The 17,347-nt window shown below is 42.6% G+C and overlaps 2 protein-coding genes across 2 annotated transcripts; one reads left to right on the forward strand and one right to left on the reverse strand.

Annotated features, from left to right (window-relative positions):
* The first annotated feature begins 4,057 nt into the window (after positions 1-4,057).
* Positions 4,058-11,984, forward strand: slc2a5 (solute carrier family 2 member 5). The gene is made up of 12 exons (XM_073469943.1): positions 4,058-4,167; positions 4,277-4,375; positions 4,463-4,623; positions 4,711-4,835; positions 5,744-5,896; positions 5,979-6,104; positions 6,186-6,373; positions 6,544-6,654; positions 6,770-6,871; positions 9,756-9,831; positions 10,041-10,168; positions 11,566-11,984. Exons 1-12 carry the CDS (start codon positions 4,120-4,122, stop codon positions 11,788-11,790), a joined length of 1,542 nt encoding a protein of 513 aa, XP_073326044.1. The 5' UTR covers positions 4,058-4,119; the 3' UTR covers positions 11,791-11,984.
* Positions 11,985-12,030: 46 nt separating this feature from the next.
* Positions 12,031-16,904, reverse strand: ca6 (carbonic anhydrase VI). Its single transcript, XM_073469942.1, has 10 exons — positions 16,774-16,904; positions 16,061-16,240; positions 15,480-15,628; positions 14,812-14,907; positions 13,799-13,865; positions 13,558-13,715; positions 13,299-13,425; positions 13,079-13,162; positions 12,952-12,984; positions 12,031-12,862 (listed from the first exon to the last, which is right to left on the reverse strand). Exons 1-10 carry the CDS (start codon positions 16,862-16,864, stop codon positions 12,234-12,236), a joined length of 1,614 nt encoding a protein of 537 aa, XP_073326043.1. The 5' UTR covers positions 16,865-16,904; the 3' UTR covers positions 12,031-12,233.
* Positions 16,905-17,347: the final 443 nt, after the last annotated feature.

Consider the following 17,347-nt stretch of genomic DNA (forward strand, 5'->3'; position numbering starts at 1 on the left):
CTGCTGCCACACCTCTAGATGCCACTAAATTTTACACACTGAACGTTTAACATATTCTGCAGCGTGACTCTGATATAAAATAATTTCCAGCGTACTGTATAACGTGACTATTCAAAAAGTTTGTATGCAAGAATTAGACTTGGCCATCTTTTTATAATATAATAAATGAAAATAAGATATGGACACAGTTTTATCTCAGTGTTCAATTCACTTCAATATATACACCAGAGTCACATTCTACGACGCTGCTCATGTCAGACCTTGATGTCTTTGTCAAAACCTTTTCATTCTTGCGTCACTTCATAGTTGCAACATTTTTCAGACAGCAGTTGCAAAAGCCAATCACTTTTCAGCATGTCACCAAAATTTACACTACATCATCACAGTCATTGCGGTCAGGATGCATGACCTGTCATCATCACATGCCGTCCTTCCTCCTTGAAACCAGCGCCTCACTTCTCCTTTGACCCCTGCTGTTGTTGGCTCCTGTTTGCCCGACTGAGCTGCAGGCTGAATGCATACCAACGAGATGTATGAACCCACTGAACCTCATGGGACTGACCCGGTTTACAACCACGACAATACCTCCTCAAGCTCCTTCGGCTCTTTAAAATATTGTCTAAGATCCATTGAGTCCTAACAGGCCTGCATTCAAATAAGATTCATTACTGTGTTGATGTTTGGGAAAGGTGAGGAAGGAGAAACTGCACCATGTTGACAGCCAATTTCCTCTTATCCTCAAGTTTGACTCTCACAAAGGGCAAGCGTTTATTTTGGGAGGTATTGTTTGGTCTGTTTGATGAATTAGGCAATGTAGAGGTGCATGATATTGCTGTAATAAGCCTTTATATCAGGTCAGACGCACTTTTCATTACACGGCAACAGCACTGTGATCTTATGAGGACAGTAAGTTCTCATACATTTAATCCTGAACATGGAGACTTTTACTGTTTATACGGAAAATATTAAAAACATAAATACACAGTTTTTATGAGATCAACAGTTTCCATACAATCTAATTTTATCCGTGGTCTAGATTCATGCGACACAGTGCAGAGTTCGCTCCCTCAGGACCATCAGTAACACTGACATAGCACGGGATACCGTGTCTGGGAAAATGGAGGCAGCTGTTTATGCTGATGACATCCAAAACGGCCAGTGCACAGTTTTCTGTCCTTGAGGACGGCAGAGGCCACACAGAGGACCGACACTTACTGTATTTCCTGCAGGAATTAATCCATTGTGTGCATTCAGAGATTTGGCTGACATTGAGGTAACTGGAGCCTTCAGAAACACTTAAGGATGAGGGTTCTGCTCTCTCCTCTGCTGGCTCTCTGCCCACTTAATTCATTACGTTAAAGAGTACCAGAGGGCCGTACTACGCTGCGCAGGGTGACCATTCACTAGTCAAGTTAATGGAAGCCTTTTTTTGCCACAACACAGGCTGTTCATTTGGCTGTGTCAGTCGTTCTTGGAGCCAATTGTCAAACACATTGTCCACCAAAGGTAATGGGCAGTAGGTCAGAGCTGCGACAGGACGTTTTAATTAGATCTGACAGAACAGTTTTTACACATGTAATAAAAAAACATCAGATTTTCAGATTATATATTCCCTAAATGTCCCAGCTCACACTGCAATGTCCATCTGTCTTCATGTGTTTCTCGTTCTTCCTTTGAGGCCAAAAGGTCACAGTTTCCGTTTGTTTCCCATGAGAAAACATTATTATATTATCATCTCAGTGTGACCTCATGGGTGCATTCTCCTAATGAAGGATCCTGCAAATGGCTCCATCATGTTTTAAGGTTTCACTCCTCAAAATACATGTAGCTGCTGTCACACATCTGAGTGGTACAAGGGAGCAAGGCAAGGAGCCAAATGAAGACAGTCCAGGCAGAGAGGAAGGGCTCTGTGTTTTTTTGACAAACTACTTTCTATGGGGACCATCGTAAGAGCCAGCCCTCCACGATGTGTGGCATTCGCTATTTATACCCTCAAAAAGGAAAACCTGTCTCTATACTCACTAGCAATCTATAACAAATTGATAAGTTTTCTCAATATAAAAACAAAAGTAACTGAACTGTAAAATCCAAATTATTGTATAATATACGCCTAATAGTTTGTGTGTGACTAGCGTAAACTAGGGCCCGTCATAATAACAAGCACTGGGGCCTGTTTTAACTAGCTTACGCCACTGCAGGGTTCTCAAAGGTAAAGCTCGGCTGATACTCGATTTGTGGGGCTGATGCTGATATGACATTAGGTAAGTAAAAATGTCCACTGTCGATATATCGGCCGAAACACACACACATTTTTTGTAATGATCCCTCAAATGTGGTTATAAAACACTTGTGACAGACATACAATGGAGGCAGGATATTTTACATATTTACAATAAACTTCAGATGCCAACTGATATATTGGTCAGGCTCTATTCATGGGTCCTTACAACCCTTGAGGGTTTGTATATTAGGGGGATCAAGGCCTTGAAAGTTTCTGAAAATTGTCATAGACACACATTGAAAGTGCTTGAATTTCAAAATTTTGTGCACATATAGAAATTTAACTTAACGTTTTGTAATTAGTACAATTTTGTGTCTGTTTCATGCCACCTGTACACAGCACTGCAACACAACACATTGTATAAACGTTCACACATTCAGGCCTCTCTCTGTTTAATTATTGTCTGTGTCCTTCTGTAATGCCTGCTAGTTCTGATTATAAAAGTCCTCGGCGTTGTAACAGTAATTAACCTTCATTTGTGCCTGAAAAATATGTTCTGTCAGGTCGTTAAATTTGAGGATATTGGTCCTGAGAAGTCCTTGAAAAGTCCTTGAATTTGAATTTGTTGGAACCCTGATAAATACTGCAGGGCTAATGAGAGAAAGTGGAAACAGGCAAGTGAGACAGTTGGGAAAGCCTGAGAGAATCTGGTGGACAGGTAGAGGATGACAATGAAGGGGTCTGGGGAAGTGAGAGAGGCAGAATGTGACAGCAAGCTTTATTTTATTGCACCCTTGTGCTAAATCTAGTAAAAACAACCCAAGCAAGAAACTCCATAAAATCCTGCAACTCTGTATTCAGCTGGAGTAAAAAAAAAAACACTTTTTTTGCATCTTTTAAACACTGAGCTTTTGATGAAACATTTTGCTGGATCGAAACTATTTTATTTTTAATGTTGATGGAAAGATTTCCTGATAACAAGCCGTCTTAGCAGTCTATATAAGTCTGCGGTCTTCCTTATTCCTTTAGAAGATTACACCACTCCATTGATTTTAGTTAACAAAATATATAAGTGGTCTCCTAAGAAAATACTGACTACTTTATTTAACAGTACATCTTTTGTGATATTTTGCTCTGAGCATATCTGACTTCTGACTCTATTTCCTTCCAGCATGATCCATTCACAGACATACATATAAGGCTTGTTTTTGCAGTGAGGCATCCCAGAAGCAAACAACATCCAGTTTTACGAGCAAACAGCCTCAGGGCCGTCGTATTGACAAACAGCTTTAGAGATAAGAAGTAATGCAGCACGTGACAAAGCAAAGACAGAGCACACATAAAAAGAGATTTGCAGCTGTTGTGTCTCTGTAGAAAATTAGTCTATTCGCTAATCAGTGTGTGAGATGAACTGTCTTCAACGTGAGAACAGATAAATCCTTCAGATTATACAAGGATCCACATTGAAGTCTCTCCCACTGTGTGTGATTTCAGCATTGTGCCGTCATTTAGTGATAACACCTCGTCTGTAATCCAGCCTGAAGGTGGATAAGCAATAAAGACACTCGTGTGGCGTTATCATTATGATGATAACATAATGCCAGCCTTTAATGACAGCTGTAGCTCCAATCAATTGAGCTCATTTAGCTGAATTTGCAATAAAAGTCGCAGATATCAAGAATCAGCCCAGGGCCTTATTTAATATATCTCAAGTTTATTGCATACAAAATTTCCTGAAGCCGAGAGCACAGTCAGCAACATGAAAACAATAACCGAAGCCAAGCTGTAAACCACTGCTACGCTCTCTGATCTCGAGTCCAAGGGGCAGGCAGAGACCAGTGGTGCAGTAATGACAAAGTGAGCTGTTATTATTACACAAAGTGAGTCCAAACACAGCCATGGCGAAGGAAAATGAGGACTGGGGGAAGCCTGTGGAGAGGAGAGGGGTGAGTTAATGCCAATTCTGATCATCACATCTATGTTTGTTTTGTCTGTAAATAGTGTAAGCATGATGTTGTGTTGTAAAAAGAGGTTTCACATGATGTCCCCCGACAGAGATTAACTATGGTCCTGGCATTGGCGACGCTCATATCTGCGTTTGGTTCATCGTTCCAGTATGGATATAATGTTGCTGTGATCAACTCTCCATCAACGGTAACCAAACCAAAAATATTCAAAGTAACTTCACAGTGATATAAAGGTTGTTGTCACTTATATGATGATGTGTTTCTCTCTCTTTAGTTCATGAAGCAGTTCTATAACACCACCTACCTGGAGCGTTATGGCAGCCCGATGGAGAACAACCTCCTCACTCTGCTGTGGTCTCTCTCTGTGTCCATGTACCCGCTCGGAGGCTTCTTCGGCTCTCTGATGGTGGCCCCTCTGGTCAACAAACTAGGGAGGTAATGTTACACATTAAGCGCCATCTGAGAGTGGATATATCACACTAAAAAGTGTAGACTTGTTTGACTGATGTGACTCTGCTACAGGAAGGGCACCCTCCTCTTCAACAATATCTTCTCCATCGTCCCCGCGGTGATGATGGGTGTCAGTGAGATCGCAGAGTCCTATGAGATCATCATCGTGGCCAGGTTCATAGTGGGAATTTGTGCAGGTCAGATACGTTCAACTGGTCATGTTATCAAGGTTGTATGCATGAACATTTCATGTCCAGATTATCCTGGAAAGTCACGCTGTTATCGCGATTATCATCAAAATATTTTTAAAACTCTTAAAGAGGAATTCTGGTATTTTTAAACCTGGGCCCTTTATTCACATGTTTTGGTGTGTAAATACTTCAAAAGTACCAAAAGATTTGGATTTGTTCCAGTTGATCACCTCAACGTTATCCTTTAGGGCACCTTTGACCTTCAAAGTTATGTCTACCAATGTCTACCTGATTTTGACAATCTAAATGACGCAACAACTGTAATGAATCACCTTGAATGAGACTTGTGTTCCTCGTTACAAAAATGATCTTACTCTTTAACAAAAAGCTCCATCTCCATCTTCATCTTGGAATTGTCTTTGTAATGTTGTCAGACACTTAAGATAACCTCAGCCTGTCAGGGGCAAATCAAGCATTTTTAGTGCAAGGCCAAGGACTTCAAAAACGTTGTGATGTCACAACTATACAGTCTCCGCCCTCAGCCATGCCCCAAGTACGGCTGTGGTTGCAAAAACACCTTCAGAGGTGATACAGAGTGGGCTGAGAGCTGACAAATCAGAGCACACTGGGCATCTCGGGAGGAGGGCCTTAAAGACACGGGCACTAAAACAGAGCGTTCAGACAGAGGGAGAACAGAGGCGCTGCAGCAATGTGCAATATGAGAAAAATAATGTTTTTCAAACATAGAAGCACAAAAACATTTTGTAGTAGACACCCAAAATAAAAGTATGAACCTGAAAATGAGCATAGTATGGGGCCTTCAAGACACTTGTGAGGATATTCATTATTGATTATCATGATAAAGGAAATCCACTGTGATTAACTTATCATGAGTGTTTTTTTCTTGTCTGCAGGTCTTTCATCCAACGTGGTACCCATGTATCTGGGAGAACTCTCTCCAAAAAACCTGAGGGGAGCCCTCGGCATCATACCACAGCTCTTCATCACCATTGGCATCCTCTGTGCACAAGTGCTGGGCATCAGAAACATCCTGGGCAACAGCACAGGTAAAATACTCATTGATTAGATGATAAAGCACATAATGACAGCCGATTACTTGTATAAAGTCTCTGTTCGCTCTGTGTCCAGGTTGGCCCCTCATGCTGGGTCTGACTGGGATTCCTGCCGTGATAGAGCTCCTGCTGCTGCCCTTCTTCCCAGAGAGCCCCAGGTACATGCTCATCCAGAAAGGAGATGAAAAGACAGCGAAGAAAGGTGAGAAAACACTAGAACTGCCTCAAAAACTAGCAACGGAAGCTGTAAATTATGGAAGTCTGAATGCTCTGTCACCCTCAGCGCTTCAGCGACTGCGTGGCTGCGAGGATGTGGATGAAGAGCTGTCAGAGATGCGTCTGGAGGACCAGTCGGAGAGGGCCGAGGGCCGTCTGTCTGTGCTCAGCCTGCTGTCCCAGCGCTCCCTTCGCTGGCAGCTGGTCTCCATCATCATCATGAACATGGGCCAGCAGCTGTCGGGGGTCAACGCGGTGAGCCATGCCGTTGTCCTTGTCCTTGTCCTTGTCCCTGACCCACTGATGCCCACACTGACTCTGTCTCAGATATAACACAGATCAATGTGCAACTTCATTCTGCCATTTATAACCACAGTATACATTCTCGGCTAATTATTTTATGGCATTTCTCTCTCCCTCCTCAGATCTACTACTATGCAGACAGCATCTATGCCACTGCAGGAGTGAAGGAGAATGATATCCAGTACGTCACTGTGGGAACAGGTGCAGTGAATGTCTTCATGACCATAGCTGCTGTAGGTATCCTGTTAACAAGTAAACCTTAGAGGGGAGGAGCTGAAATCTACCATCTGGTGTTTGATCACATCAGCGGGAGACAAATGTTCTGAACAGTGAATTTGTTTTCACCAGGTCTTCATCGTGGAGGCCTCAGGGCGACGGCTGCTCCTCCTCTGCGGTTTTGGGATCTGCTGTGCAGCCTGTGTGCTGCTCACTGTCGCTCTCAACTTCCAGGTACCATGTGAAAGCATCATTGTGGTTCACAGCCTCAACACGTGACTCTGCTGCCCTCGAGTGGCTCAGCTTCCAAATAAGCCGGCAGATTTATTTCAGAGTTTCTCAACCTTGAGGTCAGGAGATTTATTGTGGAGACTGAGTCATACAGGGTTTCAGGACAGATTTATTATATGTGTTAATTTTCAAGAACAGATTACTAACAGATCGATTGCTCTGGCTCTGTAGTCCAGCATATTATATTTGAAATGAAACAATGACTTAGAGATCGAAGTGCCGACATTTACCTGTAATTTGAGGAAGATTACATCCACATCAAGTGAACTGTGTTGGTAGATTTGTAGCCTTTTGCAGACATAATCCTACAATTGTAACAGACCAATATGTAAAGTACAAATTAAAATAGTTATATTAAGTCATCATATTAGACATATGGTTGAAAGTCAGCAACCCAGACATCAGTAGACACTTGTATTTTCCCTGGTGATGTTCCACCTTTACATCGTGCCTGTTTTCTTTGCGAGTCCTCAAACCAACTCCCTTCAAGGTCTGTCACCTTGATGGTCGAGAACATTTTACGATTTGGCCATAAAAGTTTAACGGTGGCAGAGAAAGACCGAAGCACAGAAACACACAGGAGACCTCACGAAAACCCTTAAATTTAAGGCTGGTAGCAGTCAAGGAACCTAAAAAAGGAGGAAACTAACATCACTGAATCTTGCTTTGGTGCCAGACTGTTGTGACAGCTGTATTAAAGTCTATGGGAGGTGCATTGAGACTTCTGATGAAGAAATGCCTCCCGAAAATAAAAGAACACACTTCAGAGGGTAGGTTAATGACTGATTTTGGGACAGACCGGCGCCGTTTGGTCACAACATTATCAGCCCTGAAAAGAAATCAGTGGTTGACCTACTCTCTAAATTACTTCTTGCATTTTCTCCACGCATCTACCATTGACTTCAATACAGCTGACACCACATTCTGGTGCCAAAGCAAGATTCAGTGACATAATGACCCTTCCCTCTTTTTGAGGGTACATGTTGCAGTCAGGAACCAAAAACTAAGATCTTTAAAACAGAAGGTGAGCCAAGAGGTAAAGATCTAATATACTCCCACAGGCTGATGAACTGATTGAACAAGGAGAGTGCTGATTGCAGGCAGCTGATCCACCAGAGGGACCTCTGCTGGATCTGGAGGATAGCACAGGAGTTAGTACCAGCAAGCATGAATAAAACTATCTACCAGTGTGACGTAAAAGAAAAATATATAATCTTATGTAAATTTTCTGTGCTTTGATCAAGTCTTTTTTTAAATGGGTGTGTGTTATGGCTCAGTAACACAGGGTGTGGACTCAGAAACAGGACTCACAGGAAGAACCTGTCAAGTAAATCCCCAGTTTACAAGGCAGGAGGTCAGTAACATGCAATGAAGCAGGACAGGCAACCAAATCCAAAGAGGCGGAAGAAAATAATTGAAAACCCAAAAGGCAGGCACCATAACAGGACATGAAACGTATAGAGACAACCGCAGAGCACCAGCATGACTGATGCTGTGTTAAGTCAGATGGATGGTAAAGACAGGAGAGATTTTCATGTTCATGTCATCCATAATTACAGAGTTGGTCGTATGAGGGTTGAAGAAATACTGTCTAGTGACAAAACAACATCATACCTTTTAAATTTGGGCTTCGTGATACTGAATAACAGGTCATTATATTTGTTTGGTTTTAAGTGCCAAGTCGAGTTTTTTTTTCAAGTAAAGTTAATTAACAGTGTACTCAAAGCCTCTTCTGTGGTAGTTCCCCTACAAAAGGTTTGTCCAGGACTATGAAAGTGTGCCATGAACGTAAAGCAAGAGGGCAACCCCCCCCCTTCCGGCCCCCTTGGTCGGACCATTCCCATCTTTGAACCTGACCTTCATTTTGATCTCAACTACACACCTGTAAAGTTTCTGCCGCTTGCAGGGTTGTGTTGTGCACTATTACGCTGACAAAATCTTTCCACAGACACACAGACACTTGGTAAAGTACTCAAAACTGCTTCTGTGGTAGATCCAGCTACAAAAAATGTCACTAGGACCACATTTTACCACTCGAAAGGTGAAATAAGCCCTATGTCTTTTCCTGAACACTCTTCCTTGACCTCGATGGAAAACATCATACGGTCAAGGAAAGATGTGAAGGGGAATTCATAATGACTTAGGAAAAGATGACCACAGTGCTAAGATAATCTAGCGGCACTTACACTAGGGCTGCAAGAAATTGTAGTACGGCATTATCTCCTTTTCCTTTCTAGGGTATTTCACTCAGTCAGTATGTTCCTTAGCATTACAGACTATTCGACTGCAGCCAGAGGGGGATTGGCAGGATCTGAGATGACAGAAGAGGTTAGTGAATGACAATCTGGCTTGAGAAAAAAAGTGCAAAAAAAAGATTAGAAATGAGCTGTCACCATGGCAGAGAGAACCATCCATTTATATCTGAGAGTCAGCACTTTAACCTCATGGTCACTGTTTCGTTAAATTCCAGTGTGATGGAGCATGAAGTCAAAGCAGCAGCAATACAATTTACTACTGTAATGTTTATATAGCATACATTTAGAGCTTGGTCTGGAAAATAAAATGCTGACTTGACATGTCTGTTCGCTGGGGTCATGAGAACTTTGAGACATAAACACATACTCACAAAACGTATGAGAAACACCAGCCATTAGACAGAACCACAAAGACAGTGCTGCCCCCATTTAACCCTGTAATCTCACCTGCATCCAACACCGTCACACAGGCATCAGTTCAGAGCAAAGGCACGATTTAAAGGGAAAAAAGTGAAGAAAAGCATCAGTTCGACCGGTTAATGATAACAACAGCTTCTGGTTTGTGTTGACAGGAGAGCGTGACATGGATGCCCTACGTCAGCATCGCCTGTGTCATCATCTACGTCATAGGGCATGCCATAGGACCCAGTGAGTCTGCCCCCGCCAGTGGTTATTTACACACACACTGATTACAACAAGGGTGCTCCATTAGCTGAAGTGTTGTTTGGATGTGAGCAGACATGTAATGATATATGTTGTAAATCTGAGACATGAGCATCCTGACTGTGACCCTAAAGACTGATGATGTGTCTCCAGTGTTTTGTTTGTGGTTGACCACATCTGTGGGATCTCTCTAGGTCCCATTCCTTATGTGGTGACCACTGAGATGTTCAGGCAGTCGGCCAGGCCCGCCGCCTTCATGGTCGCAGGCTCCGTCCACTGGCTCTCCAACTTCACTGTTGGCCTCATCTTCCCCTTCCTAGAGGTCAGTTACACAATTTCTAAGAACTCTTACATTGGGGGAAATGAAAGTTTATTATTTTGAATTGTAATTAGTTACAGATGTTTTGAAGTGTAAACATCAGCTTCAAGTCCCATCCTGAGTGTGATCTGATAATTTTATATTTTGAATCACTTTACTTCAGTTTTCAGTTTTGCAGACAAATATTTAATTCAAGGCAAAGCAAGGGGATTTCTCATCTCTGTCAGCACTAAGTTTAAGATTAAGATTAAGATTAAGATTGTCTTTATTTATCCCACAACGGGTAAATTCACATGTTACAACGGCTCGAGGTGCAACAGTACAAGTAAGAATCAGAAAAGAAATATTAAATAGAAAATAAATAGAAAAACACAAGATATTTACAAAACAGACAAGATATTTACAAAAAACAATAAGATATTTACAAAAGCAAACAAGTGGGTGGAAAGTGACTGTTCATGTTGTGCTTGAGTTGAACAGTCTGATGGCTGTGGGGATGAATGATCTGCGGTAGCACTCCTTCTTACTGGCTGTAGCTTCATATTTGATAGACAGACATGAGAGTGGTATCAATCCTTCCTTCTATCTCTGAGCACATTTTCCAAAATGGCTAACTACTTCTGAAGGGTCAGATGACAAGAAGTAAATAGAAAATACTGAATGGTCAGTGCAAAATAAGTCATTTTCATTGACAAACTAGATATACTTTTCATAGCCTTCAGACAAACTAATCCTACTTAGACAGCATGTAATTTGAAATGAAACTCAACAAGCAATTTTAAAATCTACATATTACAAAGATTGAGAGTTATTTTGAAGTGCTCTATTCCTACTGCACTCAAAGATGTGTTTTGCTTTTTGATGCTGCACTTGACTGTTTGACCTTCAATGAGCAGAATGTGTAGACTGTATACACTAAAGGCTGCTTCCACAGCCATCCGCTGAAGGAGGAGTAAGCAACAGAGAACTGAATTGTGATTTTTTAATTTTTAATTGAAATTTCCCAAAATAATTATACTTTTTAAACCACATCAGACATAAAGTCTTACTTCTTCTTACTTGGAGGGAGTCTTTAAGAATAGTTTATTCCCAAATCATCTTTCTTCCATCAGAGGAGGCATTGCTCAGGACTTGGTGTTGTAATCTTAGATATAAACATTATGCTTGACTCATGTTTACTTCCTCTCAAGTTATAATCTACAAACCAAAAAGCAAACAAGGGAGGAATTTGTTTGAATAACAGGAACTAAAAGAAGAGCTTTCCAACGAAAGTACCGTGCAAATCACACTTCCCCTCACCTTTTCTGCAGTTTAAATCCAACCAACCTTTTCTGAAATATTTGCAACATTTCATCTTGAGGACACACTGATCATATTTCCTCTCCCTCGTCTCCCTCCAGGCAGGTCTGGGCTCCTACAGCTTCATCATCTTTTCTGTCATCTGCCTGGTCACACTGATCTACATCTGGCTGGTGGTCCCAGAGACCAAGAGCAAAACCTTTCTGGAGATCAGCCAGATGTTCGCCCAAAGGAACAAAGTGGAGATCAAACTGGGCGATGGAGATCTGCCGTTGAAAGAGAGCAAAGAGAGCCTGGAGGATGCACTGAGGGTCACAGCCTTCTGAAGACAAATGGGAGCATTCAGAGGAGAGGAAGTCTCCGCTCTGGGGGGTATTGAAATGGACTGGAAAGGTTTTAATTTAGCCTCTCTTTTTATTATACAAGCAATTCTTACACAATCTCTTTATGTATTGTTTGTTTGTGGCAACTTTTGGTCTTTGTGTAATTTATTACTGCTTAAATATAGTGTGGAACTTGATGTGTGCAGTGTGTGAGGTGCTTGAGTCATGAAACAAACCAACAAGTCCCTTGTAAACCTTTATTAATAATGCAAATATATGAATACAATACATGACAGAAGCATTAAGATGCAGTTTGCATTAAATATTGACTCACAGGTGCCCTGAAAGACATTTTATTCTTCATTACACATGCCAAACACATTTCAAATTCCCTCCATCATCAGTGACATTTTAAAGCTTGCGCTAACAGAAGCAGCTGAGCCTCTTCAGGAGCATCTGTACTGATTGTCCAGCTGCAAGCCTCCATACAGACCCAGTTTGGTGGTCCCCCAGCTGAACACATTTCCCACCGTGGTGCTGTTCCTCTCACATGACATCTGGTCGCGGATGTCTGCTGTGGTCAGGGGATAGTCCCACAGGTTGACATCAGTCATCTTCCCCACAAAGGCGTTCTCGTTAGTGATCCCCAGATATCCATCCTGGTCTCTGCCCACGATGAACACTCCCCCAGGGCTGATAGTGTAACCGTTCTTCAGGTACCGCTGCTCCCCCACCATGCCATTGATCCACAGCTCGGCGCCCCCGGTGCTGGACGACCAAGTGATGCAGTAGTTGGCCCAGTCGTGGGACCTGAAGTTGTGCGGCAGGTTGACGAACTCGTTGCCGATCCAGAGGTCCACCTCTCTTGCATCTCTCCTGATGGAGATCATCAGCTCATTGTCGTTGCCGTTGCCCGAGTAGGAGATGACAGTGCCGGCATCATCCATTTGAGGCAGGACGTGCATGCAGACGGTGAAGGAACTCAGGTCCATGGGATGGCTGAGGTGGGCCAAGGCATAACTACCGGAATTTTTGTCTTGGAAGTCAAGCACCAGCGGAAACAGGCCACGAGGTTCTAGGAAGACAAATAAAATAGAATCAGACTGGAGAGCCAGAAATGTCCATCTAGTGAGCACAAGTCATGGCTTGAGACAAAGGACTCACCATATTTGGTCGGCCTTGAGTTGCGTAGTCCACCTTAAGGCAATAATTAAGAAAGAGAGTAATTATGGGCATTTTCATTTCACATCCAGCCATTTTTAACAGAGTCTATGATTAAGAGCTCACCCACCTGAATGAATGTGCTTTCCAAGAGACGTTATCAGACCCTCGATCTTCAGGAGCCTGGACTCGATTTCATCCTGCCGACAAAATGCTGAAAAGACAAAAGGTGAATATAAAAAAAGAGCAAGGATTAGACTCGGTCATGCTCGGTCATGCCCCAGCTCAATTCTGAGGAATAAATGATATTGCCCTATTGTGTAATCACAATGTCACAACAAGTTACACACTTCCTTTCCCAAGGCGTGGCAGGAAAGAAGACTCCACCACACGGTCGTTGAGAGGCTGGGCAATGCGGTAGTCGTTCCACAGGGTCTTGTTGTCAATGTCCATCAGAGTGCTCTCCAGCTTCCTGATCTGAGCACCACAGACAAGAAGAAAAAAACACATAATACTCAAAATAAGCTGGTTTCCTTAAAATGGTGACAGTCACATCCCATAAATGACATCCGTAACATGACAAATTAAAGGCTGTCCTATCTGCTGTACCTGGTTGTGTGAGAGAGTGATGGGTGTATCAAACACAGTCCAGAGGATGCTCTCGTAGCAGGGCGGAGTGGTGAGGGAGCCCTGGTATCTGAAGAAATGGTTGAGGTTCTCGGGGAGCATGGAGCGCACATCGATGTGCGATATGTTCATGGACTGACCTGTGAGGATCAAAGAAAAATCAATCATGTTCGGCTCGAACACAAAACTCAAGGACGACTCATCTTTTTGTGCAGTTACTCACCTGCATACTTGATTTTGTCCAGGTTGGAGATGAAATCACTGTAATAGGTGTTCTCAAAATGTCCATCCTGAAAGTAAACCAAAGCTGTGTTAAAATTAAAGCTCGAAGGTTCAGTCAAAACAGAAGAAAGGGATGATGGCCAGAACTACAAAAATAAGACCCAAATGTAATGTGTGAGTGAATACAAATATTTTCTGATTGTTTCGAGGTAGTTACAGCTGAAGTGCAGGTTTCATTCTGTCCCCTGCCTTCCTCTCTGCTCTGTGTGTGTGTGTATATATATAGCTCAGCCCCGCTCTCGGTCACACAGACCTGCAGCTCTTTATGCCAGACCGAGAGCAGAGGAGAGAAACGGAGACAGCAATGTAACCTGGCCATGTTTTATAGAGTCATGACTGCTACTGGCTGAGGGCTACACTCCACTGCCCAGAGGTTGAAGCCCAGAAACTTCCCAAACAGACAAAAACATGCAGAAGGCTGGTTGTCTGAGGATACAGAAACTGCTACATACTACTGGTGGGTGATAAGTGATGGTTGAGAACATTGTACACTGACAAATCCTGCATAGTTTACCTTTAAACCGCTACAGCAACAAATCAGTTGCTACTTAATGAGTTTGTCCACTAACTCTCAGCCAGTATGTACTGAGTGTACTGCTATTGTGGTGAATGCCAGCAGTGGCGTTGCTGCAGCAATGACCTCTCCCAGCTAAGAGCCAGACTGGCTGCCTGAGATCCAGAGCATTACTCTGGAAACAAGCACTTATTCATTATGTCTTCATTTAAATGAACTCTCAATGGAGCCTTTCAACTCAGCAGGATGACCAAGGAACAAAATATCAAACACTTCAAAGGGGCATTGGGTAATTTCACAACAAAGACTATTTTTTGGTTAACTTCCTATTACAGCATTGATGGTCATGTATCAGAAATAGTGTTGGCAACCTGTGTAGATCTTGGACAGAGGAGGAGAACATAGAGGACAGTGAACAAAAGTGTGTGTGGCTTACGTACATCGTAGAAAAAGGCGAGCACTGCCAGCCCATCTGGTTTATCTCTGGCTTCAGTGAAGCTCTTGTACTTGTCAGAGTTGTAATGGACAACATGGAGCTGGAAAACAAGGTGGAAATGCAGAACAGGTTAGGTGCCAAAGTATGCCCAATGACTGGCTTTTCAAATGGAAAAGAGGCAGATCATCAGACATTACAGAACACTTTAAAGTTTAAAGTTCAAATCTTAAATTCATCAGAACAAGCAATGTAAGAGTGACTTATAGGCAGTAAGAGGTATATTATCAGGGAAATATTCAGAAGAAAAGAAGGGCCTCTGTCAAATACATTTACATGTAGGCGGGTATGAAATTGAAGAAAGAAGAAGGGCGAGGATCAGTTTTCAAATTAAAAGCTGTCGGCTCTTCTGGTTTCCATACTGATGCAATCCCAGCCCGACATACTTTAGCGATCTCTTATGGTACTTCATTGTTCTACACTGTGGGAGTGAACCGAGGCAGTGTAATCAACTAATGCAGTGCTGAAACTTATTTTTGCCAAAGCATCCAACGGCTGCAATGGCTTTCATGTAAAGAGGATGTTTGTGTGTCACAGTTAGTGTCCACCCTGTCTCGCTTCCTCAAGCCTAACATCAATGTTGAATTTGTTAAAGTCGGTCTTTTTTGAGCCAACCTCTGCCATGTAGCGGATGCCATCTATGGTGTGCTCTGCTCCGCTGGCCTCCAGGTCCCAGCCACCCCAGTGCAGGTGCATCTGGACAGCTGTGTATTTTCCCGGGAGGCCCTCGGTGATCACCATAGAAGGGGGCAGGTCAATTTGAACTGGTGGAAACATAAAACATATTTAGATATTAAAGTTTTTTATTTATTCAAAACAAATAGCTGCAGGTTCCTCTTTTGCACTTGCTTTCTAGTTTTTCTATATGCAAAATAACAAATGACAGACTATTGAGACTTGTTTTAGGTAGTGAACATATCATTAACATATCATTATCACTGATGAGATTTAAATGCAGTGCAGACTTTTCATATCAAATCAATACCATGCAACAACACTGCTCTGGGGAAATTGTGCATACTTGATGTTGTAATGGATTTCACAACTCTGGAAAGTTTCAAGAATGCACTGTTTTTATTGTCAACCACAAAAGAATCGATTAAGAGTGACATCATCAGAACCTAGAGATGCTTCAGCAGTGGGTTAATAAGCCTAGTGAGTAATTTACACACTTTCTCCCAGCTGGATTCTCTTACCGGAGTGCCCGTTGTTGGACATGAGGAAATTCCCTCTCTGAGCATCATAACCAGTCAGCTCCAGCTGCAACATGTCCGGGTTGTGTCTCACGTTGCGCCGCTGGATGTCAATCGGGGACTGCTTCTTGCCGCCACATGCGGGGTACTTGGTCGGCCAGTGCATCTGGTCCAAAGCTCCCTCTGTGGGAAGAAGATCAAGGACCGAAAACTATTGACACATTGTAAAAATCACCCACACCCACTTGTCCCCCTTGTTTGTGGAGTATTAAAACCAGGCACACGTTGTTGGCTTTACTGGCACGCACAGGACTTGCTCAACTGGATATTGTAGCAGCTGATATGTGTTTACCTATAGTACTAATCACCATATTATGATCTACTACACGCATTAGTTTCTCTGTCCTGGTCAGCTCCAGGTGTAACCACAGTCAGGTCATGCGAGGTATTTGGCCAACGCAGCGCGCGCCACCAAGGACAAACTAGCTGCCAAATTCCTCGGGTGAATGTCGAATAACTTTATTAATAGCGTGATAATACTGACACAACTTGAGAAAAAAGCTTTAAATGTGCAGCTTTTTTGTCTTACACCAAAACAAACTTGCACTGGTAAGACCGGGGCGCACGTTTTACGCATAAAAAAAGCTTCAAATCCGGCACGAATTACGCATAAAAGTTGGCTGTTTTTCCTTAGTTCTTCAATCAAAAAAGCCTACCTGTGTATGTCCAGTGTATTCCATCATGAGGAATCCCAGCACTGACAACACAGACCAAAACAGCGGACACAAACGCAGAGAAAAACTCCATCGCTGCGTCTCTCTCTCTGTTCCTTCACGCAGGACACTGACACCTCACAGAGATTTTCTCTCTACATTTAAACTCCGAGTGAAGGGAGGTGTTGAAACCTCTGATGAAAACGCCCAGAGCTTCCCAGCAGCCCCATAGTGAGCAGCTCTCACCGACTATCTGACTCTCCACTGTGATATTTAAACAGGCAACATCAGATATTTTATCTTTAGAGTTTCATATTTGACTTTGGAATAACAAAGTATGACAAGGAGATAGAGACAAAAACTTTTAGATGGTTGCCTTTCTGTGCAGGATCACAGTCATGACTCAGTATCTAACATTAATTCAACTTCACTTACTTAGAACAAACAGCTGCTGACCTATTTTTCATTTGGGTAGTTTATCAGATCTGTTACATTCTTTACAGGAAACCTCATGCCACTGTCACTTTGCTGGTAAAGCTGCAAAGTCACTCTGAAAAAACCCAGATGGCGTCTGATA

The sequence above is a fragment of the Pagrus major genome, chromosome 7 (genome assembly GCF_040436345.1).
Source record: "Pagrus major chromosome 7, Pma_NU_1.0".
Taxonomy (NCBI): Eukaryota; Metazoa; Chordata; class Actinopteri; order Spariformes; family Sparidae; genus Pagrus; species Pagrus major.

What these genes read in the sequence shown, in the direction of transcription:
- slc2a5 (XM_073469943.1), top strand. Translation starts at nt 4,120, where the DNA reads ATGGCGAAGGAAAATGAGGACTGGGGGAAGCCTGTGGAGAGGAGAGGG. An exon ending in AGCCTGTGGAGAGGAGAGGG is followed by an intron (nt 4,168 to 4,276) that starts GTGAGTTAATGC and finishes GTCCCCCGACAG; the next exon opens with AGATTAACTATGGTCCTGGC. An exon ending in CTGTCGCTCTCAACTTCCAG is followed by an intron (nt 6,872 to 9,755) that starts GTACCATGTGAA and finishes TTGTGTTGACAG; the next exon opens with GAGAGCGTGACATGGATGCC.
- ca6 (XM_073469942.1), bottom strand. Translation starts at nt 16,864, where the DNA reads ATGGAGTTTTTCTCTGCGTTTGTGTCCGCTGTTTTGGTCTGTGTTGTC. An exon ending in GGACAAAATCAAGTATGCAG is followed by an intron (nt 13,716 to 13,798) that starts GTGAGTAACTGC and finishes TGATCCTCACAG; the next exon opens with GTCAGTCCATGAACATATCG. An exon ending in CTCAAGGCCGACCAAATATG is followed by an intron (nt 12,863 to 12,951) that starts GTGAGTCCTTTG and finishes TTGTCTTCCTAG; the next exon opens with AACCTCGTGGCCTGTTTCCG.